General features: G+C 38.1%; 1 protein-coding gene across 1 annotated transcript in view; it reads left to right on the top strand.

The window, feature by feature from the left end:
* The first annotated feature begins 222 nt into the window (after positions 1-222).
* Positions 223-27,640, top strand: part of G3BP2 (G3BP stress granule assembly factor 2) — a 34,865-nt gene continuing 7,447 nt past the window's right edge. Inside the window, 9 exon segments of the mRNA XM_030313662.1 lie at positions 223-440; positions 584-634; positions 17,581-17,699; positions 19,871-19,952; positions 20,776-20,949; positions 22,076-22,166; positions 23,078-23,180; positions 23,770-23,950; positions 24,926-25,024. Of these exon segments, the coding sequence (XP_030169522.1) occupies positions 17,605-17,699; positions 19,871-19,952; positions 20,776-20,949; positions 22,076-22,166; positions 23,078-23,180; positions 23,770-23,950; positions 24,926-25,024 (825 nt within the window). The 5' untranslated portion in view covers positions 223-440; positions 584-634; positions 17,581-17,604.

The raw sequence follows: 27,640 nt of genomic DNA on the forward strand, positions 1-27,640 counted from the left end.
TCAAATCAGCGGACTCTCGCCCCGGCTTCAGGCCGGTTCCGGTTCCCCGGCTTTCTGGGCGCGAGAGTACGTGAGCGCGGCGGCGTTCTGCGCGTGCTCCGCAGAGAAACGCGAGAAGGTTGGGTCCTGCTCGCGAAGGAGATGCGTGATTGGCTGAAGTCGTGCTGGGGGGTTCCCCAGCCCTTTCGGCAGGGGTAAAACAATAAGAGGGGGCGGCGGCAAAGGGGGCGGGACGTCCGTGTTCCTTGTCGCTCGCCGCAGCGCCTGGCGCCCGGGAAGAGGTGGTTGTAAGGGAAGCGAGCTCGCGACTCTCCGGCTTCCGAGGCTTCAGGTTTATCGGAGGGAGGGGGTGGCGAGCGAGAGGAAGCCACTGCAGCCGGTCCTCGGCGACTCTCCTGTTGACCTCCGCGCGACGTACCCGCCGCCGCTGTTGGTTGGAGGTGTGTACGGGGGCCGGGAAGGGAGGTTGGTGTGGTGGTCGGAAGGGGACATTCCCTTTGCTGGCCGCGGCTCGAGGCAACCGTCCTGTGCGTGAGCCCCAGTGTCGGAGGTGTCGGGTCAGAGAGAGACATTGTTCTTGCAGGCTGCCTACGCTGCCGTGTGTGCGTGGAAGAAGCCGAGCCTTTCCTCGCAGGTGAGGGATAGGAGGCCGCGTGAGAAGGGAGGTGACTGGCGTGCGTTGTGTGGACGGAGGGCTCCGCGGGCACAGGTGGGGCCCGGATTTGTTGGAGATGAGGTGGCGAGCTGGGAAAGGGGACGCAGCAGCTCCCAAAGGCGCGCTAGTGGAGGCTCAATTCGGGACGTGGAGGAGTGGGCTTTCTGGAGAGGATGTTTTAGGGTGGGGAGCCCACCAGCCTTGTCTTCGAGTCGTTTGCGTCTCTTATTCCCGGTTTGAGGGGAGCGGGGAGGCCGTCGCCGCCCCGCCCGTGGGGGAGGGGAAAAGAGGCTGTGTCGGCGGAGGCAGAAGCGACGCAGATGCGAAAGTAGCGGCCTGCGGGCACCATTTCTGTGCACCGAAACAGAATCCGGGTTTGAAAGCAGCCGCCGCTTTGCTTACCCAGTGTCTAGTGTTCCGCGGTCTTTGACTCTCCCCTCACCTCGCACCTTGGGTTTATCCCCAACGTGTTCAGAAACCCGGTTTATATATATATATATATATATGTATATATATGTAACGTGCACCTTCTTCCTACTCTTTTTATGCAGACAATCCTTTATTGATCCAGGAGTAGAAAAGGTGTTTGAGTGCTTTGAGGAATGGGTTTCTTCCTCTTCCCCCACTTTTGGGCGGGGGGCGGGAAGGATAGTCTAGGAGAGAAACATAAGCTTCCCTATATTGTGTTGATTTTTGTTAGTTGAATCTGATTGAATTTTATCTGCGTCTTTAAAAGCGGATTTCTTAAGATGGCTCTGTGCCGATTTGGAGCGAATATAGATTTGCATCTACAGTTTTCCGCATAGATCAATCCCCCCCCCCCCCAACGCATACCTAATTTCTTAACAGATTTTTTTTTTTTTTCCGACGGTAGGTGCTTTTGCTCCCTTTAAAAAAACAACAAAACTCGTGCACGGAAGCTGGAACGATAGTAAAGTTGACCCCCCCCCCCAATATAATTGTTATGGTTTCAAATTGGGTTAAAATACTGGTTTTTAGGTTCAAGGCTCCACACACCGTGTTAGTCCTCCAAATGTGAGCATTTCCTGTACCTGGATCTCTGAACCATAAACCGCAATTAGGGAACCCTGTATGTTAGAGGGAAAGAAGATGGGAATTCCTTGTCTAGCTCCATATTTGGCAGTTAATATAGCCTTAGACATGTGAACAAAGTTTCTAAGTAAACATTTAGCCCTTTTAGTATCCAATGTTATTTTGATGTCCAAAATTCTTGGTCTTAAAAGATAGATGGTATGATTAGTTTGAATTTAGAACTGGATTATGTGTAGTTTCTTTGGTGATAGTACCTCCTGCTTTCTTAAATTTTTAGGATTAGTCATGTGTGTCCCTATGTTATAACAATCTCTAGAGGCTGTTTAATTCTGAAAGGCTATTGGGATTGTAGGGAGGATAAGGACCTCAAATGGATTGCTTATTAAGAACTGTTATGGTTCAAGTGTTTTAATATTTGGGATTGAAATATTAGTGGTGAAGAAGTGTTAAGAGTGAAGAGAATCAGAATACTTGTGGGGTTCTTAGGGATCAGAAGTAGAAGAAAGAAGAAAATAAGTCTTAATTTGGTAGCCTAAATGAGTGTTCAGTAGTAGCTGAGCAGCCAATTCTTGAGTTTCAGTAATATTGGCACTGTTGGTAGCAGGAAATAATTGCCCATATTTTACTTATGAGACATCAAAAATGAAAATTTTGATAGCAGTTGTTGAAAATCTGTAAATAACTAATTGTGTGTTTAGATTCTTAACAGTTTCCTTATTGTGAAGAATTATTCCTATTGATTCCCCGTTATCAGAATCGAAGATTCCTGGGGCGCCTGAGTGGCCCAGTTGGTTAAACATCCAACTCTTTGATTTCTGCTCAGGTCATGACAACAGGAGCCTCCTTGGGATTCTCTCTCCCTCTCTCACTGCCTCTCCCCCCTCAAACACACACTCTCTCAAAATAAACAAACATTAAAAAAAAGTTTTTAAATACAAACTTTTTTTAAGGATTGAAAGTTCATTCTTAGGTTTCTTTAAGACTTTTCCCCCACATTTTACACTGAGTTGATATGGAGGCAGGGAATGACCCCCCCCCTTTATTTTAAATTGTTTTTTAATGTTTATTTGTTTTTGAGAGAGAGAGAGACAGACAGACAGAGGATCCGAAACAGGCTCCAGGCTCTGAGCTGTCAGCACAGAGCCTGATGTGGGGCTCAAACTCAGGACTTGTGAGATCATGACCTGAGCCAAAGTCAGATGCTTAACCGACTGAGCCACCCAGGCACCCCATGAGTGATCCCTTCTAAAGGCTGGGTTTGATAGGTACAACTTGAGGGTTGCTTCTGAATTTAAATTCAGTAGAATTTCATCAGCAAACATGGCTTGGTTACATTACTCTGCAGTGATGGACACTTGATTAAGAGCTGCTAAGACAAATTGATTCTTCGCCCAGAACTCTGGACTGGCTTCAGAAGGAGTAGAATCAGTTTCTTGATGGCTGTGCCTCAGCTTATTCACATCTTTTAATTTCTAGGTATTTTACCTTATTTTGGTACAGCATTGTGGGTATTTTGGGATGACTCCTGGGTTTTTTGTCTTTTGTTACTGTCTTCTGTTTCTTAGCTCCTTCCAACGGTACCAAATAAGGTAACAGTTTGACTTAAAAAGAATTTTTTTATATTTTTGCATTTGTAGCTGTTCTTTTTCATTTAGCTGTTCTTTTTCATTTACCGTTTTTTTTTGTTGTTGTTTTTTTGTTTTTGTTTTTGATTTTTGAGGGGAGAGGTACAGAGAGAATCCCAAGAGGACTCTGCTCTCTGCTCTGTCTGATGCCGGGCTTGATCTCACCAATCCGTGAGAATCATGACTGGAGCTGAAACCAAGAGTCAGATGCTTAACCGACTGAGCCACCCAGGCACCCCCCCCCCTGCCTTTTTTTTAAATTTGTTTTTAGTGTTTATTATTTTTGAGAGAGAGAGAGACAATGCGTGAGTGGGGGAGGTGCAGAGACAGCATAATACTTGGTCACTTTCAAGAGTTTCTGAACTTGAAGTTTTGCCTCCTTACTTTTGGGGCCTGAGGACAGGCTGAATCTACAACTACCTTTTATTTATTTCTGCCACTGGTACTTGATTTTGTTTGTGATGCTTTCATTTTATGGTCTGCTACAACAAATTGAAGGTTTCTGCTCTAAAGAGGTGTTCATTGTTGGGGCGACTGACTGGCTCAGTCAGTAGAACTTGCCACTCTTTCAATTTTTTTTTTTTTAAGTTTATTTATTTTTGAGAGAGAGAGAGAGAGCATGAGTTGGGGAAGGAGAGAGAAATCCCAAGCAGGCTCCCCACTGTCAGCGCAGAGCCCGGTGCAGGGTTCGAACTCATGAACAGTGAGATCATGAGATCGATCATGACCTGAGCCCAATCAAGAGTCGGATGCCAAACTGAGCCACCCAGGCGCCCCTAGAACATGCCACTCTTGATTTTAGGGTTGTGAGTTCCAGCCCCCCGTTGGATGTAGAGATTACTTAAAAATTAAAAAAAAAAGTCTTTAAAAAAAAGGAGATTCATTGCTGTTTTGTTAAAGTCACCTGGAGTTTCAGAAGTTCCAGTTTTAATATTTGATTAAGTGTTGAGAATGGGAATAGTCCATGGCTCAGTGACAAAGGGGTTAGGCCTGACTACTGGGGAAAGGTAGTTCAGTACCCAGTAGAGATTAGCTATGTTCTAGCATAGACATAGCCTTTGGTAGCATAGTTTCTTTCTGGTAAAGAATTGCATCCTGTTACTAGAGATCTTATTACTTTTATAGGAATCAAGATACAGTACATATAACTTTACAGTAGGCTGAAAAAATATTTTTTGTAGGTTAAAAAAATTTTTGTAATTGTCATTTTCTTTGAGTTTCCTGATTATTTATTTTTTAAATAAGATGACATAGCTCAACTTCTTTTTTTTTTTTTTTATTAATTTTTTTTTTTCCAACGTTTATTTTATTTTTGGGACAGAGAGAGACAGAGCATGAACGGGGGAGGGGCAGAGAGAGAGGGAGACACAGAATGGGAAACAGGCTCCAGGCTCTGAGCCATCAGCCCAGAGCCTGACGCGGGGCTCGAACTCACGGACCGCGAGATCGTGACCTGGTTGAAGTCGGACGCCTAACCGACTGCGCCACCCAGGCGCCCCGACATAGCTCAACTTCTTAGCAGTTTTCATTTGCGTTATTTTTTTCTCCAAGCATTGAAATAGCCACCAAATGTGACATGGAATTTCATGTCTGTAATTTGCAGTGAGTGAAATCTCCCCGCCAGAACTTGGGCACTTACCACTTTTTATAAATTGTGGTCAGGACACTTCGGGCTCCTCAAAGAGTGAAGTTTTGATTGTGTGTTTTGATGTTTATATACTGTGGTGGTTGCTGGCAGGTGTTTGAAGCTAATAGTTATAGTTAGGTGTTATGATTATATGTAGATCTATCACCGTGTGGATAATGGAGACGTTGCTTTAATAAGAATGGAGATGCCATTTCAGAGATCCCTGAGATTAAAGAGAACTGTTGGAATACAAAATTATTTTGCTTGGGGCCTTTTTTTTTTTTTTTTTAAGTTACGTATTTTAAGAGAGAATTGTGAGTGGGGAAAGAGCAGAAAGAAAGGGAGAGAGAATCCCAAGCGGGGCTCCATCCTAGCCCTATAAACCGTGAGATTGAGACCTGAGGCTAAATCAAGAGTCAGACACTTAAAGGACTGAGCCATACAGTGTCTGCCTTGTCTTTTCTATTGTAATCTGCTCTGATAACTATTTTGCTATAGTAGATCTGAAAAATTAATTTCATTTTCTTGTCCAGGTGCATGCATAGCCTTTACATTGTTGAAATCAGGCCTTGTAAGTTTTGAATTGTGTTCAGTGTGTTTTCTTTGGTGGTTTTATTGTCTTTGAAAGTATTTTAAGGACTGCACATGAATTGATGTTTTTTATATTATAGTTGGGGTTCAGTTTATTCTATCAGGTAAGCATAGCAAATGTTTTATAAATCACCTTTTGGAAACCTTGATGTTAGAGGGTGCTGCTTAGGATCCTAGGCAGTAAGTTCTTTACTAGTCTTTCAGTATGTAGCTGCTCTATTTTATTTTATTTTATTTTTTAAGTTTTAATGTTTATTTATTTATTTTTTTTTTTAATTTTTTTTTTCAACGTTTATTTATTTTTGGGACAGAGAGAGACAGAGCATGAACAGGCGAGGGGCAGAGAGAGAGGGAGACACAGAATCGGAAACAGGCTCCAGGCTCTGAGCCATCAGCCCAGAGCCCGACGCGGGGCTCGAACTCACGGAGCGCGAGATCGTGACCTGGCTGAAGTCGGACGCTTAACCGACTGCGCCACCCAGGCACCCCTTTAATGTTTATTTTTGAGAGAGACAGAACGAGCGGGGAAGGGGACAGAGAGACACAGAATCCAAAGCGGTCTCCAGGCTCCAAACTTACAGCACAGAGCCGGACGCAGGGCTTGAACCCATGAATCCCGGCATCATGACCCGAGCCACCCAGGCACCCCTGGTTGCTCAATTTTAATTCCAACATGGTATTAGTCTGTTTCTTCCATCTCCATCTCCATCTATTGAAGCCTATCTTCAATTAGTTGGTGATATTTAAGCACACTTAAACTTCATAAATTGTCACTAATGTACGCATAATGTCAGAGATTGCCTTTTTGTTTTACTAGTAGTGGTAAGTGTATTCACACACTTTTGGCCTTTATTCTAGAGCCGTGTTTTCTTTTTTCTTTCTTTTTTTTCTTAAGCTTATTTTTTTAGTACTCTCTACACCCAGTATGGGGCTCAAACTTATGACCCCAAGATTAAGATGTTGTTTGCTCTACTGACTGAGCCAGCAAGGCACCCCTAGAGTCCTATTTTGTAACCAGTAACATGTATCTGTTAGAAAGTTATCAGAAACTAAGTGAAAATTTTAATGTCTTAATTTAATGTCTTACTAGTGGTGTTAAGAATGGGTATGTAGCTTGCATTCTTTTTCTTGTAGACCCATAACCCATTTGTATGTATGTTTTTATCATGCTTTTTTCCGAAGATGGAGTTTATAACATTATTCTACAATTTGGTTGTTACTTTTGCAGACGGTCTTTCTTGCCCACATTTATACTTTCCTATCCGCCCCTATTTTACTTTTTTTTTTTTAAGCTTATTTATTTTTGAGAGGGAGTGGGGAGGGACAGAGAGAGAGGGAGAGACCACCCAGGCATCCCTCTCCTATTTTACTTTAAATCAGTGCATAATTTTGTATTTTATAGCTTTCCATTTAATTGTTTTTTTGTTTTTGAGAGAGCGAGCATGGGCAGGGCAGGGGCAGAGAGACAGGGAGACGCAGAATCAGAAGCAGCCTCCATCCAGGCTCTGGGCTGTCAGCACAGAGCTCGATGAGGGACTCAAACTCACAAACCATGAGAATGGTCTGGGCTGAAGTCAGATGCTTAACCGAGTGAGCCATTTAGGTGCCTCCATTTACCTCTTAATGGAATTTAGACTGCTTTATTTATTTATTTATTTATTTATTAAGTTTAAAAAGTCTTATTTTGAGAGAAAGAAAAAAATGAGAGCGGGGGAGGGGCAGAGAGAGAGGGAGACAGAGAATATCAAACAGGCTCTGCTCTGCCAGTGCAAAGCCAGATGTGAGCTTTGAATTCCTGAACTGCTGCAAGATCATGACCTGAGCTAAAATCCCGATGCTTAACTGACCGAGGCACCCAGGCGCCCCTAGCCTGCTTGATTTTCTTTAGTGGCAATGAACAGCGTTAAATATACATCTTTGTTCAATTGTGTATTTCTTTGTAATGTGTCTTAGAAATGGCATTAGTGGTTATATATGTTCATTTTTAATTGATTAAAACTGCAAAATTACATCTCCTAAAGGTTGTAAAAATGTTTATTTTCACTAACACTGTGTAAGAGCCCATTTTCCCCACACCCCTTAACAGTACTGGATATTACCAATCATTTTCATTTTTGTTAATTTTATAGGTGGAAGATACCAACTTTGAATAAATTGCCCTTTTTTTTTTGAACTGTGGAATGTTCTCAATTTCAGGATATCGTGGTTCCCCTACATTGTGTTGAGGGATTTTCCGTGAAAGTTCGTGAAATAATTGACATAATGAAGCATAATTGTATTGCCAAATTTAAAATTTGAGGAATAATTTACCAACAGTAGAGACTATTCTTCATGTGCAGTTTAATGACTTTAGACAGACATATAGTTATGAAACCACTACCATGGTCAAGATCCAAGATATTCCCTTCACCAGAAGTTATCTCCTGTTTCTTTATAGTCCTTTGTATCTTCAGTCTCTGATAGGTTTAACCCTGTAGTTTTGCATTTTGCAGAATGTCCTGTCAATAGAATTCTGTAATACTAACTTGTTTAGCTTTCAATAATGGTTGTTTTTTTTTTTTTAAGTTATGAGAAATCTGTTTTTTTCTGGATACAAGTCCTTTATCATTTCAGACTGGTTTGTCTTTATTTTCTAAGTGATGATTCTAAATGAGAAGTTTTACATTTTGATGGAGGTCCAATTTGTCAGGTTTTTTTAATAATTCTTTTTGTGTCTTACCTACTTTATTTAACCTAAGGTTACAAAAGTTTTCTTTTTAAAAATAGTATATATTTTTATTTTTTTATTTTATTTTTTTAATTTTTTAACGTTTATTTATTTTTGAGACAGAGTATGAATGGGGGAGGGTCAGAGAGAGAGGAAGACACAGAATCTGAAACAGGCTCCAGGCTCTGAGCTGTCAGCACAGAGCCTGATGTGGGGCTTGAACTCACAGACTGTGAGATCATGACCTGAGCCGAAGTCAGACACCTAACTGACTGAGCCACCCAGGTGCCCCAAAAATAGTATATATTTTAAAATGTTTATTATTTTAGAGGGCATGCACGTTTGGGGCGAGTGGAGGGGCAGAGAGGGGGGACAGAGGATCCAAAGCAGGCTCTGTGCTGACAGCAGAGAGCCCGATGCAGGGGCTCGAACTCATGATCTGTGAGATCATGACCTGGGCCGAAGTTGGACACTCAACTGACTGAGCCACCCAGGCACCCCTAAAAGTTTTCTTCTAGAAGCCTAAAGTTTTAGGTTTTACGTTTAGGTCTGTGGTCCATCAAGATGATTTTTATATGCAGGTGAGAAAGTATGAGGCAGACTTCCTTTTGTTCTTTTATGTTTTTAAAGTTTATTTATATTGAGAGCACACGAGCACATGAAAGGTCAGAGAGAGAGGGACAGAGAGAGAATCCCAAGTAGGCTCTAAACTGTTAGCATGGAGCCCGATAAGGGACTCAGTCTCACAAATTGTGAAATCATGACCTGAGCTGAAGTCCAACCCTTAACCAACTGAGCCACCAAGTGCCCCCCTTTTGTTTTTAATGTGTGGATGTCAGATTGTCCCTAAATCTTTTTGTTGAAAAGATAAAATTACTTTGGTACCTTTGAAAGGACTATATTGTGTGGGTCTCTTGTAATGCTAATTTTGGGGGGATGGGATTTCTAAAATTACTTAAAGTTCTAAAATTAGAGCCTTAAGTTCTGATTTTATTTTATTTATTTTTTTTTAATTATTTTTTCAACGTTTTTTATTTATTTTTGGGACAGAGAGAGACAGAGCATGAACGGGGGAGGGGCAGAGAGAGAGGGAGACACAGAATCGGAAACAGGCTCCAGGCTCCGAGCCATCAGCCCAGAGCCTGACGCGGGGCTGGAACTCACGGACTGCGAGATCGTGACCTGGCTGAAGTCGGACGCTTAACCGACTGCGCCACCCAGGCGCCCCAAGTTCTGATTTTAAAGTTTAAAAGTTCTTAAAAGTATTTGTGCCCAAACTGCTATGCTGTATTTGATTGTTGACCTTTTAATATCAAAACACTCTAACTTCATTATTACAGGAGTAGCATGCGTTCATGTAGGTGACTGTACAACTGTACGTTTACATATAAATACGCACAGGAGCATAGGTGGTTGGTTAACTTTAAAGATAGCTTAAAATTGCATGCTTAATGATTTTGTTTAATCTATTCGCTGACATTTGTCTATAGTTTTATTCATTAGCTATTGAAATATCTTTGTATTTTAGTAGGTTGCTGCTCTTTTTTTAAGAGGTCTTTAGTATCAGAACAGATGCTTTTAAACAGATACTTTAGTATCAGAACAGATACTTTAATAGTATTATGAGCACAGTTATGGTGGATGCTACAAAGATGTCTCTTGAGCATCTCCTGGAAGCATGACACTGCCAGGCTTATGCTTAGCATTAGCACAGAGGAGTCTTCCAAATAGAGGGGAGTGCCTGTACACATGTACACACATTATTAGGATTAAATGCGTTAATAAGAGCTAAAGAAGAGATACATAATACTAAGGGAAAGAAATGGTTAATCCTGCCTGATGGACCTAGCTCAGAAAGCTAGAGGGAGATTGGAATGAGATCTTGAGCAGGTTTTTGAAGAATGAAAAGGGGAAAGATTCAGTGGTATGAGGTTTCGAGGAGATAGTCATCCCCTAAAAATTGTTTTCTCTTTTAGCTTTGGCTTAGAATATTCACTTCATTTTCTGCATGTCCAATTTCTTCCTGTTCCAGTTTCCAAGTGGTATATTCTTTGTGGTAGGGCTGTAGCATTTATCACATAATTGTGTTTAGGACTTCTGTCTCCCACTGGACTGTAAATTTCTTTGGAGCAGCAGATGAAGTCCTTCATGTTCACCATTGTTTTTCCTTGCATAATTTCTGACACATGTAGAGTGGACATTCAATAAACATTGAAAGAATGCGTGTTGTCTCACCTATTCACCCAGCATATGTTGAATGAAGTAAGACAGTGGCCTAAAGAATGAAAATCGCAGATTCAGGGAATGATGGGGAGTGGCATAGTGTTCTTCAAACACAGAATTTGTTACAGAGGTGAGAAATGTGATGGGAGATAAATTTGAAAAGTTGGTCAGGACCATGAATTTCAGGCTGGATTTTTGTGTAATGCCTTATGCTTCAAACTGAATGCAGATGTTTGTATTTAAAGTATGCTGCACGTGATAAGCTTGGAAGACTTGAAGATGTAAAGAATGTGAATTCAGTGGGAGCAGAAAGGATGAGACAAATTGCAAAAGACTTTTGAGTTGTTAGGATTTCACCGTTTGAAGCTTAAAGAAGGAAAATCATTTAGGACTGAGCATTTGAGCCAAGAAGATGGTGCCATTAACAGAAATAAAGTTTTTTGTGTATCTGGGGAGGGTTGCATATATTGAGTAACCTGTGAAGTCACATGTGGGTATTCAGCAGGGGGTTAAAAATGTGAAATTTGAGTTTATGGTAGAGACCAGCTATCCTTTTAGGTAGATATGAGAGCTAAAGCCCTTAGATTGTGAAACTGCCAGGTTAGAAGACAGAACTTTGAGAACTTCTGCATTTTGATGAGAAGGAAAGTTGCCTTATCATAGAAATCTAAAAGCATTAGGAGTAGGCTATCAACAATGGTAATGCAGATAAGAGGAAGACTGAGGAAGGTCATTGGAGTTTTCAGAATTGTGACTTTCTGGAGAATTATATTTAAGGGAGAGCCCAGATTATAATATTTGAGAGTGGAGGAGAGATGAGGAAGACTAATGCACAGTTAGTAATTTAGGGAACAATATGATTAATAAAAAGTACTTTGAGAATCCAGAGGAAAGACAGTTATAGTCTTTTGAATCAGGAAAGGTTTTCAGGGGGACAATACCTGGGCCCAAATAAATGCATGGGGTTTCAATCATTAAAGATAGGGAGGGATGGAGTGAGTATTGGAGTAGGAATCTTGTTTAGTAGACTTCTAGAATCGTAGTGTTGGAGCAACCTAAATGTTGTTAGACATAGACTGTTTTACTAGATTTCTGCTAAATTGTGCAGAATTGCGTCTCTGAGATAAATACCTACATTGACTGGCTATTTATGAAGTAGCTCTATTCTGGTTATTCTTGGATTATTTGAACCTAACTCTACCTTCCTGTAATGTCCATTTACTCTTTATCCAGTACTTGTACAAAGTAGAATAGAATTGTCAGCTCATTTTAGACATTATATTGTAGCCTGAGATTGTGTGCTTTAGGGGCAGCTCCATTATACCAGTTAGTGATTTACCCAACCTTTAACCAAAAAGTGAGCAAACAAATCTTAAGTACTTAACTAGAAGCTGAAGTTTTAATCAAGGAAGGAACCAAAAGGTATCAAAATAGCCAAAGGAACCAGTTCCTTTGATTTTTTTTTTTTTTTAACTTACTTGAATTTGAAGTATATTGTAAGATGAAGCCCAATGTGACTTTCTTCTCTTGTGTATATGTGTTAATTTTCTTTCCTCCACTCCTCTCTCACTGGTATTAAGAGATTCAGAATAAGCGTCCGACTTCAGCCAGGTCATGATCTCGCGGTCCGTGAGTTCGAGCCCCGCGTCGGGCTCTGGGCTGATGGCTCAGAGCCTGGAGCCTGTTTCCGATTCTGTGTCTCCCTCTCTCTCTGCCCCTCCCCCGTTCATGCTCTGTCTCTCTCTGTCTCAAAAATAAATAAACGTTGAAAAAAAAATTAAAAAAAAAAAGATTCAGAAAAGATAGTGCCAGTTGATACAGAGCAATTTCCCATGAGAGCTGGAGTAGCTATGCTTCAGGAATTAGTCTAGGCAAATGGAGAAGAAACATTTTAAGAAACAAGAATGAATAAAAGGATGTTGATGAAGATACACGGGGATTAAGTGGGGTAAAGTTGGAAAGTAGAATGATCTCTGAAGTAGTTGAGGCTCTGTAAATTATATCTCGGAGGCCACGTATAATCATGTTGGTATTTGGATGAATAGATAGGACTGATTATTTTTAATTGACATGGAAAAGTGAATTTATATGTGCATCCCAGTGTGACACAAATCTCCACATTTTCAAATGTTCATAGGAAAAAGTGGGGTTTAATACATAGAATTTTACTTTATCCAAAAAGATGTTAGATGATAATTGCTCTTAATCTTTGAAGGTGCTAGAGGCTAACAACCACATGAAGAAGATTCCCTTTTACAGAAGAATCCTTTAATCTCGGCTATCTTTGTTGAACTGTATCGTCTTGTAGGTTTGACCAGAGATCACATCTCAATTTATAAATTAGAAAATTGAGATCCCAAAAGCTAACTCTTTCATGGTCTTAGATAGTTAAAATCTTTCTTAGTCCCATGTTCAGAGGTTTCTTTTTGATCATTAAAAAAAAAAAAAATGGAAGGACCCCCAAATCCCAGAAATTGCTTACCTATGAGTTGAATACTTTGCTGTGAATAATAAGAATTGCACAGTTGTTCTTGTAATCACATTTATTCTGAATGTGTAATTTGGTTCTTTTGTTTTTCCTCTTGACTAGATTGTGATATATATTGGCTGTGCATGAATTATAAATGCAAACTTAAGGGGTGCCTGGGTGGCTCAGTGGGTTAAATTTCTGACTCTTGATTATCAGCTCAGTTCATGATCTCAGTTTGTGAGATTAACTTTACCACAGCCCAAGGAGCCTGCTTGGGACTCTCTTCCCTCTTCCCTGTCTCTCCCTCCTCCCCGCCTTGCTCACGCATGCACTTGCTCTCTGTTTCTCTCTCTCTGTTTCTCAAAATAAATAAACATTAAAAAAGTATATATAATTTTCACATTAATTTTACCAGATAAGTACTTCACACTTATTCAAAATAAAAATACTGTGTAGCTTTAGCTTTGTTACTTTAAATATATAGCAAATGAGAGTTCTTTTATGCATTAGGGTTTGTTAATCCTTATTGGAAGTTTTAGGTTTTGGAGGAAACTAATGGCACCTGAAATGACAGTATCTGATTCTGCTTTGTGAATTTTTTCTTTTCTCTCTCTCTCTCTCTCTCTCTTTTTTTTTTTTTTTTTTTATGAGTTGGTTTATTTGTAAGTGGTACAGAATTCAAGGGAGAACAAAAGACTGAAGAACAGACTGGCAGGATTCTAGGTTGGGTTTGCTCTGACCTCAGAGTAAGGTAGAAATAGCTGAGTAACAAGAAATAAAGAGATGAGCCCCCACTGTATGTTGTTTCTTTTTTTCTTTTTTTTCCAAAGTTTATTCTTGAATGTACGGAAGGCTCCAACACAACACTTCTTTCTACCTATTGGTGGCAACAGATTTTATGGCAGAGAATGCAGATGTTTTAAACAGCAGTAAGGATCACCATCTCCTGATGGAGACAGAAGAAACTGCTTACTTTTTGCTAGATTTCTCCATTCCTCCTGTGGCCATCCCCCATGGCCTTTACTTCCCCCATGGCCTTCACTTTACCTCTTCTAGCTGCTTCAGCTTAGAAGCTGCTTCTAGCTTCTTCTTGCCACTGCCCTGTCCCTAGACCCTGCCACTGGAAGCAGTGAATTAACTTTTTTTCCTTTTTTTGGATTCACTATTTTTGAAAGCAAGTAAGATGCTATTTAAAAATTTAAACAGATTTGTTGTTTACTATTTCAAGACAGTTGTAAAAGGAGAGAGCATTATGTGAAACCTGAATTGGGAGTCACTGGGATTATATAGAGCTACATTTTTTAAAACTTTTTTTAATGTTTATTTTTTAATTTTTTCATTTTTGAGAGAGACACAGCGCAAGTGGGGGGTGGGGTGGGCAGAGAGAGAGGGAGACACAGAATCTGAAGCAGGCTCCAGGCTCTGAGCTGTCAGCACAGAACTTGACACAGGGCTCAAACCCACAAACTGCTAGATCATGACCTGAGCCAAAGTCAGACACTTAACCGACCGAGCCACACAGGAGCTACAGAGCTACAGTCTTCCTATAGGCTCTGCTATGGTTGATAACCTGATTTTTATTTAAAAACATTATCACAGTTGTAATGATTATGGCAGCTTATTTTTGGCTGTAAAATTTTTTGTTTAAAGGAAACCTACATTGAGATTTATTTGTTAAGCAGGAATTTAAACTCATCCCAGGTGCCCTGTAGGTACACATAGATACTGTGAATTTTTTCCAGTACTTTTAAGTGTAGTAGGAAAGGATGTTTAATTATAAATATATATTTAAACAAGTAATATTTAACTTACTTTTTTTCTCTTTTTTGATTTTTAATGTTATAATTTTGACTGTTCTGGGGGCTATAATCATGTAAGTAATTTTTTTTTTTTTTAAGTTTCATGTATTTTGAGAGAGAGAAGGGGAGGGGAAAGGAGGGAAGGGCAGAGAGAGAGAGGGAGCGAGAGAATCTCAAGCAGTCTCCACACTCATCACAGAGCCCTACTGGGAGTTCAGTCTCAAGACTGCAATATCATGACCTGAACTGGTTCAAGAGTCAAATGCTCAACTGACTGAGCCACCCAGGCACCTTGTAAGGCATTTACTTTAAGTGATTGTATTTCTGGGCACCTGGGTATTTCAGTCAGTTAAGTGTTCAACCTTGGCTCAACCCAGGTCACCATCTAATGGTTTGTGAGTTTGAGTCCTACCTTGGGCTCTGTGCTCTCAGCGCAGAGCCTGCTTCAGATCCTCTGTCTCCCTTTCTCTCTCCCTCTCTCTCTTTCTCTCTATCAGAAATAAACATGAAAAAAGTAAATGCCTGTGTTTCTATTTTTATTTTCTATTTGTTTTCTTTTTAATTTTTTAAGCCCCCTCCCTGTCAGCACAAACCCTCCCTCCCTTGTCTTGATTGTGTTTGTTTTTCTTGATCTGGCCTTTGAGATTTGAGCTTAACAGTACTTTATCATAGTGCCTAACCATTCTGTTCCCTATGTCCTTGTTTATATTCCACGACAGATTATAAACTTTACATTATTACGTTAATTTCAGGTGTATGATATACTGATTCAGTGCTTCTATACCTCACCCTGTACCTGTCGCCCCACCCCTTTCCCATCTGGTAGTCATCAGTTCTCTATAATTAAGAGTCTGTTTGTTTGTTTTCTTTCCCCTTCCTCCCTGCCCCTCATTTATTTATTTATTTACTTATTAAAGTAGGCTCCATGTCTGATGTGCGGCTCAAACTCATAACCCTGAGATCAAGAGTCTCCAGCTCTACCAACCGGCACTCCCAAGAGTCTGTTTCTTGATTTGTCTCTCTTATTTTTTTCCCTTTGCTTCTTTGTTTTGTTTCATAAATTTCACGATTGTAAACTTTTTTTTTCATTTTTAAAATTTTTATTTATTTTTTTAATTTACATCCAAATTAGCATATAGTGCAACAGTGATTTCAGGAGTAGATTCCTTAGTGCCCCTTACCCATTTAGCCCATCCCCCCTCCAGCAACCCTCTGTTTGTTCTCCATATTTAAGAGTCTCGTATGTTTTGTCCCCCTCCCTGTTCTTATATTATTTTTGCTTCCCTTCCCTTCCCTTATGTTAATCTGTTCTGTGTCTTAAAGTCCTCATATGAGAGAAGTCATATGATATTTGTCTTTCTCTGACTTATTTGGCTTAGCATAATACCCTCTAGTTCTATCCACATAGTTCCAAATGGCAAGATTTCATTCTTTTTGATTGCCACGTAATTCTCCATTGTATATATATACACCACATCTTTATCCATTCATCCATCGATGGACATTTGGGCTCTTTCCATACTTAGGCTATTGTTGATAGTGCTGCTGTAAACATTGGGGTGCATGTGCCCCTTCAAAACAGCACACCTGTATCCCATGGATAAATTCCTAGTAGTGCAGTTGCTGGGTCGTAGGGTAGTTCTATTTTTTAATTTTTTGAGGAACCTCCATACTGTCTTCCAGAGTGGCTGCACCAGTTTGCATTCCCACCAGCAATGCAAAAGAGACCCTCTTTCTCCAAATCCTCACCAACATCTGTTGTTGCCTGAGTTGTTAATGTTAGCTGTTTTGAGGGGTGTGAGGTGGTATCTCATTGTGGTTTTGGTTTGTATTTCCCTGATGATGAGTGATGTTGAGCATTTTTCTGTGTTTCGGTTGGCCATCTGGATGTCTTTCTCGGAGAAGTGTCTATTCATGTCTTTTTCCTGTTTCTGGATTATTTGGTTTTTTGGTAGATTATAAACTTCTTTAGCCCTATCTTAATCTTGTTCATCAGGTATCCCCTTTATTAATAGCACCTGGCAATGTAGTAAATGCTTACTTAGTTAATGGGAAGAAATAACTGGACATAGGCCAAATGTAAAACATTGTCTGCTGATTTTTAAAAAAATTTTTAAATATATTTATTTATTTTTGGGAGAGCATCAGTGGGATAGGGGTGGGGGAGGGACAGGACAGAGGATCCAAAGTGGGCTCTGCACTGACAGGCTGACAGTAGGAGGCCCGATCTGGGGTTCAGACTCCCGAATTGTGAGATCATGACCTGAGCCAAAGTTGGACAGCCCAACCGACTGAGCCACCCAGGTGCCCCAGGTTATTGCTTATTTTTTATGGTAATCATTATCATTTTGAAGGCAGTGAAATCATTCCAAGGAGAGAGAATACAAAGAAGATACCATAGTTTCTATAGTTTCCCATGATAAGTGTAATCTCCTGGTCCTAACTGGTGCCTGTCTGATTTTTAAAAATAAACCATTGGAATCCAAGGACATAGATTATAGTCCCCAAAAAGAGAAAGGTACTGTGGACAGAAAGACTTGGTTATGGTGTTCATTGTGTGAGGCAGCATAGTACTCTCTTGGGAATAAGAGAAAGAACTGTGTGACGCTCCCCACCCCCACCCTCCCTGGAGGAATAGAGATGAAGGAACTGTGAATGTTGGAATTTACCAGTAGTTGTTGGGAAGTTATGATTTTGTTGTTATAAATTGCTTTTAAACAAATGCATTAATTTTCTTTATTCCTATTTGTATGGCTAAGAAAATTTCCTTCCTGAAAGTTTATGAACATGACTTTTTAATAGTTAATCATTTTTGTGTTTGCTCCCTTAGCATTTGACATTGTGCAGCAAAGAAATGGTTATGGAGAAGCCCAGTCCGCTGCTTGTAGGGCGGGAGTTTGTGAGGCAATATTATACTTTGCTGAATAAAGCTCCAGAATATTTACACAGGTAAATTCTGAATGGATTATTTGGTATTTTTATTTAGATTATTTTCTTGAGTAGAACTACATATATTTCATCTTTCCTGTCTCATGTTCTGATTGTTTCTTTGCAAACCATATCCAATATTTCAACTGCCTGATGGCTAAAACCGATTTTTTTAAAAATGAAATCTGCAGAAAGAAAAACGCTTCACATCATACACACATACACAATTATATTCTTGAGTATTTTGTATAAAATACAACATTTATATAATTTGTATAAAATGTACATGTGTATAATGTGGAGTGTTTTTCTTGGGCTTGACCAACTGATGGATTCTAATCTGCAGTTTGAAATTATGGATGTAAGTTGTCTTTTTAAGTTTCTTATAGCAGTGTTAGAAAATGAATCATTTAAGTGACTGGTGAAAATTTCTTCTGATCTGCAAAATACTGTTCCTTGGTAAAACAACAACAGTAGCCTTGTTTACTATTTTGGCAAGAGTTGGACATCTGTAAGCTTATTTTTTCTAGAATTTTTCTAGAATTTGGAATGAAATTGATTTATATTGTAAGTAGTATTTATAATTTTTGTTCTTCCTGTGTATTTTAGCAGGTGGATTAGGCTTTGCAAGTATTTGTTGTGCCAGCCACATGAGTTAAAGGATAAATCATTGCCACTTCATGTGGGAAAAGCTATTAAAAGGACTTGGATTCTTTTAGCTAGGTCCTCTTCTAAGGATATTCTAAAGTTAGATTTTGAAATATGCCTTGCATTATTCAAGACCTGTTTCTATAACTAATGTCCTTCCTCAAAAAAAAAATCCAAAAATAAATACCTGTACATTTTTCTAATTATAGAAATAAAAGACATTTTTGTTGACAGTGTGTATAAAGGAGTTTAGAGTGGGGAGGGGAGAATGGATTTAATAGGGCCTTTCCTTGTCTGAAATTTAGTGTTTATATAACGTAGATATTAAACAGGGAACTTTTTTTGTAGCGACATTAAGGCTCTCTATCATTTCAAATAAAAGTATTTATAATTTTTTACTTTTTAACAGACTTTGGTGAGTATCCTTACACGTGTATCTTTGTGCACCTTTTTAGTTACTAAGATAAGTTCCTACACGTAGAATTGTTAAATCAAAGGCATGATCATTTCTAAGACATTTCTTACATACACTCTACAGCCAAATTGTGCTCCAGAAAAATGATAGAAGTTCACGTTTGCAAGAAAGTTTGCCAGAAGTTACATGTTTGCAAGAAAATAGTGTAAACTTAAAAATACAGGTAGTAGTTAAAAGCATAGACTATAGAGCGGGACTGGGACTGTCTGGCTTCATTTCATGTCTTAGCTACTACCCCACTTGTGTAGTCTTCGGAGAGTTAATTTAACCTCTTGTGAACCTCAGTTTGCTCATTTACAAAAGAGCACTTATTTCATGAGGTTGTGAGGGCAATCAGAGAACTTTGTTTGGCATACAGGAAGTCTTACATGTTTCATTAACAATAGGAGCTGAGTTCTCTTTATGAAAGAATTAACATTGTGTTTGATAATCTTAATTTAGAAGGATATTCTAATTGCTTTAGGTAATGCCATAGAAACACTAGTTTATCGTACTTAAGAGCAGTATAAAATATTAATGATATAATAGATAATGAAATGTAAATTTTCTTATTTGGTCTCTGAATTGTTTGAATTATTATAAATCTAACTAAACTGTTTTAATCTAAGCCTTTGGAATTAGTAATCATTTGGAACTTTGAGTAGAATGTTAAACAGCATCTGATTCCCAAACAAATCTAGATAACTGAGTTACTGTATTTGAAGGGAAAACTGGGTCAGTTACTTACTACAGCATCAGTATTTAGAATGTATTTTGAATATCTCATTCTTTCATTTAAGAAGATTGGGTAGGAATTAGATGAGAATAGCAAATGATTGCATGTATATTCAGAGTGCCAGGAACACTAAAAATTCTGTCATTAATCACTTAATCCTTACAACAGCCTTATGGAGTAGTTAACTGTTGTTTTTGATGACCAAGGAAACTGAACTTAAGGACCGTAAGTGACTTCATCAAGATTATACAACTAATGAGGGATGGAGCCAGACATACAAGCTATGTCTCTTTTATACCAGAACTTTGCTGCCTCTTAGATTTGAATGCTAATCAATTATCACTGGCCTTATAGGTTTTATGGAAGGAATTCTTCCTATGTTCATGGTGGAGTAGATGCTAGTGGAAAGCCCCAGGAAGCTGTTTATGGCCAAAATGTAAGTATCAATTTCATACACATTTTAGATTTTTTGTGCCCATGGATGTCTTCTTGAAAGTGATCATTAGTTGTAACTAGAATGTATGTTACAATAGTTTTTAAATGTGCTTTCAGTTCTTATAAATATCCATTTTGTTTGAAACAAGATAGTACACTGGGTTGGGTACCAAGGAGAAGATAGGTTATTATCTATCCTTGATGTATTTTATACATGAAACAGTTGAGAACAATGTATTAAGTTTATAAAAATATGGGCTAAGCCTTCTATTACAGGGATGCACAGAACCAAATGTACCTTATGACCTGGTAGATGATGTGGGACTTTAGCTAGACTCTGAATTACATACAGAATTTGGCCTTACCAGACAACAGGAAATTGAAAGTAGAAGAAAAGGCACCAGAAAACACACACTAAAGTAAAACCAGTTTTGAAGTCAAGGAATAGTTAACATAGTTTGTGTGCATGACTAAAGACTTAATACAGAACAGTGGGAGACAGCTATATAAAACTTGTAATACTGCTTAATAGGAGGCAGCCATAAGGATCTCTTCTAGAGAGCTGTGACATGTTGAAAATGGTGGTTTAGGAGCATCAGTCTGGCAGTAATGCGTGTCATGGTGGAATGGATTCAAATGAGGCAGAAGGATTAAGTAGTTAATATTCTAGAGTTCTGAGGAAATCAGTGAATGTCTGCAGTATTAAGTATGAGGCAGAAAGATTAAGTAGTTAATATTCTAGAGTTGTGAGGAAATCAGTGAAAGTCTGTGGTATTAAGTAATGCAGTATCATAAGAGTTTGTATGTCTTTTCTCCTATTAAAGGATATACACCACAAAGTATTATCTCTGAACTTCAGTGAATGTCATACTAAAATTCGTCATGTGGATGCTCATGCAACTTTGAGTGATGGAGTAGTTGTTCAGGTCATGGGTTTGCTATCTAACAGTGGACAGCCAGAGCGGAAGTTTATGCAGACCTTTGTCCTGGCTCCTGAAGTAAGTTTTCATTTCACTTAATTTTCATTTGTATGATTTTGATTGTTATTAGTTGCTTGAAGTGTTCCGAGTTTCTTCTTACAGATTTAGATAGGCATGTAGCTAAGTTGGAGAGCTTGGTATTGGACCCATTGATAAACATGGGCAATGCCAGGGTTAGGGGCACCAACCTTTCACGCAGCTGAAAATCGACACATAACTTTTGACTTTTCAAAAACTCTACTAATAGCCTGTCATTGACCAGAAGCCTTACTGATAGTATAAACAGTTGATTAACATATATTTTGTATGTCATATGTATTCTATACTGTAGTCGTATAATAAAGTATGCTAGAGAAAAGAAAATGGTATTACATGAGAGAAAATACATTTACAGTACATTACTGTGTTTATCAAAAAGTCATGTGTAAGTTGGAGTGCAGTTCAAACTTGTGTTGTTTAGGGTTAGCTATAATTTGAGCTTTGTGGGTGTGTATACACTTTGCTATTTATTTTTTGATTGTTTTCACTTTGCCTATTTAGAAGTAAAAGTCATGCTGACACAAATGTATAAATAGATTACTAAGATTATATACATAATACAAAAAGTATCTTGTTTTAAGAAGTTACGTTAAAATGGAAAAGTTTCATTTGTTAATTAGTCCTAGTTCTCTTCTATTGAGTAGCCATTTCTTGAGTTCCAATATTTGAATGGTCTTTTATAAGTGTACTTTATATTAATACAGCATGTTCAATTTTGGAAAATCACATTGAGTCTATATTATATTTCTATAGTTTTTTTTTTAAATTATGTAGTGTTAAAATAGATAACGCATATGCCACGTAATTTTTATTTAATTTTTTTTTTTTAATGTTTTTTCACTTTTTGAGAGACAGAGACAGAGTGTGAGCAGGGCAGGGGGCAGAGAGAGAGGGAGACACAGAATTGGAAGCAGGCTCCAGGCTCTGAGCTGTCAGCACACATCCTGATGCAGGGCTCGAACTCACGAACTGTGAGATCGTGACCTGAGCTAAAGTTGGACGCTTAACTGACTGAGCCACCCAGGCGCCCCTGCAATTTGTTCTTTTTATGCAGTGCCAAATATATTGGTATTTAATGGAATATTTGAATTTTGTTTTCCTGTAGGGATCTGTTCCAAATAAGTTTTATGTTCACAATGATATGTTTCGTTATGAAGATGAAGTATTTGGTGATTCTGAACCAGAGCTTGATGAAGGTGAGGTTACTTTCAAGATAGAAAGATTCTATCAGTGCTCTTTAAGGACATGAAAAGTGCAGAACTTACAGAAGTTTGCCTCTATTGTAACTGAGTCAAAACCCCCCTTTCTCCTTTTTGTTAAAAAGAAATAGATGTTCATTATATAAAAATGAGACATAGAAAGTGAAAAAAATTTCAGTCTTATTCTCTATAAACAGGAGTTTGGTGCCTGTTACAGAATTTTGCTGGATCCTATCCTTAGCAATACTTTTTTTTATAAAAATGCAGTTACGGTGGTTCAAAGGTTGCTTTTTTCCACTTAGTGTGTCTTTGTTGGCTGTCAGTTTTTTGGCTATCCCAATTCTTTTTTTGATCCTTCATTTATATGTATCGGTTTGTTTCCTTTTCTTATTATTGTACTATTGATTAGCTGTGACAAAGGAAACAAACAGTTAAGGCTTAAATGTCATTTATTTCTACCTTTCGTTTTCTTACTAATCTTTTAAAATTAATTTTATTTTTTAATGTTTATTTATTTTAAGAGAGAGTAAGCATGGGGGGGGTGGGGCAGAGAGAGTGGGAGAGAGAGAATCCCAAGTAGGCTTCACACTGTCATCGCAGAGCCCAATGCGGAGCTAGATCTCAGAAGCCGTGAGATCATGACCTGAGCTGAAATCAAGAGTCAGACACTTAACTGATCGAGCCACCCAGGTGCCTGCCCCTAGATCTTTTTTTAAAATAGAATGTATACCAAATTTCATCTTGCTTGCTTTTCGGTTTTTAAGAGAACAGGGAATACTGCAATTGAATGCCTTAGTAAGGAATAGGCCAATTTTTGAAACCATTGTATCACTTCCTTAAACACTAAAAATATGTATATAAAATTGTTTGTTGAGCCTCTTAAAAAGATGTGTATTATATATTGTCAGAATCAGAAGATGAGGTAGAAGAGGAACAAGAAGAAAGGCAACCATCCCCAGAACCTGTGCAAGAAAATGCTGATAGTGGTTACTATGAAGCTCATCCTGTGGCGTAAGAATAGTGTTTGCATGGCCAAATTTGGTCTAAATTATGATGTAGTTGTAATGTGGTTTTTGTTCTAGACTTAACTGTTAGAAGTAAATTCTTGATAAAGCTACCTGTCAAGCCAGGATTTTAGTACCATGCGTATATAGTATATAGTGTGTGTGTGTGTGTGTGTGTGTGTGTGTGTGTGTGTGTATATATATGCAAGAAGTTTGGAAAAAGTTGTTTTATTTATATAGAAAATTGAACATGGTTTTGCCCAAAGCAGTGATTACTTACTGATGATGTAGAATACTTGGGACAACACAGAGAACATTTTATTTTTATAAATATGGGGTTTATTTATAGTTAGTATTGAAGTAAACATTTTTAGTAATTAAGTATTCCCATTTGAAAATAGCGGGATCAAAGAAATGCTGTGCAAGACTGTCATTCTCTTCTGCCTTCCCTTCCACCTTCTAGTTCTTACTGGATTTTTGCTTCAAAACAGTTTATTACTAGTTATGCACATTAGATTAGAGAAATACTACATCTTATTTTAATCAAACTGATTGTTTCCTTCATACTGAAAAATGAATAAACTATTTGATTATAGTAATGGCATAGAGGAACCTTTGGAAGAGTCCTCTCATGAACCTGAACCTGAGCCAGAATCGGAAACAAAGACTGAAGAACTAAAGCCACAAGTGGAGGAGAAGAACTTGGAAGAATTAGAGGAGAAGTCTACTTCTCCTCCTCCTGCTGAACCTGTTTCTCTGCCACAGGAACCACCAAAGGTTAGATCAAAGAAGCTCTTTAGGCCTGTGACATCACACTTTTACATTTGGTGACATTAATGGAGCATGACCTTTGTTCTATTATGTTAAATTGTTTAATATAGTAAACCATGCTTTTTTTATGTATATGAAAGCTGTGGGGTTTTTTGTAATCCTGAGGAAATTTCTTTGTATTCCACCCCCCCTCAAAATATCCCTAAGAGCGAAACTTACAATTAATCCTTGTCTGTGTGCAGTGTTTAGTCTCTTACATGAGATTATTTGAGTCCATGTATATAACTGAGAGTTGCTCTTCATTCTGTAGAAATCCTCTATGCACGAATGCAACTGGAGTCATGCAATTTCCCAACTTAAACAAGTTGGCCTATTAAAAGAAGAGGTACCTGTTATTTCCGGTTTAAATGGGAGCAATTTCCTTACACCACCAATTAAATGATCTTGGAAAGATGAGTGACACCCATAGTGTATCATTTAAGCCTACCTAAAACATCTTTTATCTTTCTGTAAAGTAGAAGGTTAAAGTATATTTGGGTAGTGAGAGGAGGAGATTCCTTGTTCAATTTGTGAATGTCTGTTAAAGTTTCCAGTGAGTACTCTCTTCTTTCCTATCCTTCCCCTCAACACCATCACACCTTATCTTCCCCCAAAAGGGGAAGGAATTGGTTCTATTAGGTTCTTATTTTTCTAGTATGTGTAGTTAGTGGTTTTGTTTGCCATTGCTCATCTCCTTAGAGCATATAGGAACGTGCTTGTGGATTTATGTAGTAGTTCAGACAAAACAGATAATCTTGCATAATGAGATTTTGAAAGCTGGCACATAGACTGGCATGTGTGTGTGTGCCTTTCTTTTGAGGAGTCCTCCGATATAGAACAATAGTTTAGAAATGAAAAGAAAGTATATATTTGGGAGTTTCCCTATAGGAATGTTGGTGGTTTTCCATGATTAGTAGTCTAGGTTTGTTGCATTTCCTGCAGGCTTTCTCCTGGGCTTCAGTGACCAGTAAAAACCTGCCTCCTAGTGGTACTGTTTCTTCCTCTGGAATTCCACCCCATGTTAAAGCACCAGTCTCACAGGTAACCGATCTGTGAACACATTGGATTGTATCCTTGTTACATTGCCAATTGCTTATCTCTTTTATACTTCTTTAAATGAGTCGATCAGAAATTATGGATTAAATATACAAAAATACTGTATTAAATGTCAGTGCACCCACTTTAAATAAATGCCAAATCTCCATTCATCATCTGCATAGGTAGTATCTGGGGTTTGGGTGTGAAATACACACTAAGTTGGTTTTACCAATATAGATAGATAGATAGATAGATAGATAGATAGATAGAGTCATTTAAAAGGCTTCTTAAAATAACAAAAATGTTCCTTTTAAAGTTTTAAATCTTATTTAGTGAAAATGTTTTAGGGAAGAAATCTGGAAAGGCACAAAGTAGTATGGCGTTACAAAAAAAAATCACTGTTTTAAAAAAATAGAAAACTTTAAAAACTACGCTGCCTAAACTCTCAGTCTGTAAGTGGTTCACTCCATTTAATTGAAGCCTGTACCAACTTATGACTGTAGTGTTCACTTAACTGATCATTCCAGTATTCTGCTTTTCATCTGTTTGTCATCTTACCCATTTCAGAGCTTTCAGAACACTGAAAATAAGACACTGGCTACCTGGTGTGTTTATTAGGTATAGTTTAAACTAAATTAGAATTTAGTTAATTCTATAGTACAGATAATGGGTATTCTATTCTTTTTCCTACATTTTGCGTCAGACTTCATTCCACTAGAAAATTACATTTAAAATGGTTAGTGTACATTAACCTCTTATTTGCTGTAAACAGTGAAACTTTGAGGTTTGAAAAAAGTAGTTAGTAATCCTAAGACAGCCTTTATGGTGTGGGTACACACAGTCAGCTACATAATAGAGCACATGGCTTCAAGGTACCTGTTTTTTTTTTTTCCAGTTAACATATTCAGGAAATGTTGGATAATGTTGGATAATGGCAGATTACAAACCAGAATTGTGTCTTACTGAAGAAAACTAATTTGTCAGGTGTTGGTTGTGCTTTTCAACCCATCTGAAGACCTGATGAGTGACTTCTGAATTTTCTTTTGAAATTCTTGATTTCTTATCAGATTTGCATTTGAAATCCTTTGGATAGTTACTTCATCTTCTGAGTGTTGGCTACATTTATTTTAAACTTCCAGTTAAGAAATAAAATAGCTAATGCTTATTATGTCTTCAGTTTGTGCCAGGCATTGTGCAAAGCACTTTATATTCATTCTCATCTAATCCTCAGTCACCCTGTAAGGGTGCTTACTGTTACTATTCCTGTTTCTCAGATGAGTAAATTGAGGCCCAGAGTACCTCAGCCTAAGGTCAGACAGCTGTATAAATAGCATAGGGCTGGACTTTGAATTTATGTAGTTGGACACCAGAGTCCCTTTGTGACTCATGTAAACCTATAGGTTTCTTTAGCCCATTGGAGGGAATGTATCTCCATTTTTCATCAAGAAGAGTACTGTATTTAAGGCATGTCTGAATTACATTACATGAGATCCTAGCTTTTTGGCCAGGGGGGAAAAATGTTTTTTTTTTTTTAGTTGTAGGAGACTAGATGGTATTTTCCAACCCATCCCCTTATTAACACATTTTTAAACAGGTACAATTTAAACTTCTGTTTAAAATAATTTTCTGCTCTTTTTAGGCTATATTTAGAATGGATTCATGATTTTTCCACTAGATTTAATAAATCCTTCAATTTTATTTTATTACTTTGGTGTAGTATCCATTTCCTTATCACTTTTAGCACAGTTTAATAAAAAGAATTAAATCTAATATTAGGGTATTGGTAGGAATTAATTTAGAAGTAGGTAAGTTAATTTCATGGTAAAAAGGCTTTGTCTAGAAATTCACTAGTTTATCTAACTTTATCTAACTAGCTTATGTTCAGTTGAAGGACTTAGTAGTGGTTTTACCTGCTGTTGTTGATTTGATGGTTCCATTTTTATTTTATATTCTGTTTGACTTTCATTTGTGAGATTTGTCACCTGAGCACACATTCTGGTTATATGGAATTAATTTTGAGGCTCTAAAGTATAGTATGTGGTATGTTAGCCATTTTATCTCATTCAGAGTAAATCGTTTTAATCATGAAATTGAGCCTGAATAATTATGAATTCACAGCTGGCTTAGTTGACATATATGAATTGTTGAAAGGAATACTGGTCTACATATTTTTTCACACTGGCATCATCAAATATCTACTGACACGTTGCTGAGTCACTATGAACTATTGAAAAGATGTTGTAAATTATTTAAATTTGTTTTTAATTTTAAATCCTTAAAGGATAATGAAGAACTTGTCTATTTTGGTATGTGTAGTTATTTTTGTTTTTGGTAATTAATTTGGAAAAGAATGTAAATCAGGTCAGTTAGGGCACCTCTTAAGTTCTTTGATAACATTTGCTTTCAGTGAGTCAGGTTTTTCTGAGAATTTTAAATTGAAAGGTACATTTGCTATTGTTATTAATTTCCCAAGGATACTAGCTTCATCAAACTTGAGTTTGTCTGTCTTTAATTGTTGGCACTTTTAGGCCCCCTTTAGTGAAACTTTACATAACTGCCTTTCTCAGGCATCACATTTTGGGTCAAATTACCATATAGTGTTAAACTGCAAATACAGAT

Source organism: Lynx canadensis, chromosome B1, assembly GCF_007474595.2.
Source record: "Lynx canadensis isolate LIC74 chromosome B1, mLynCan4.pri.v2, whole genome shotgun sequence".
In the NCBI taxonomy this organism is placed as follows: Eukaryota; Metazoa; Chordata; class Mammalia; order Carnivora; family Felidae; genus Lynx; species Lynx canadensis.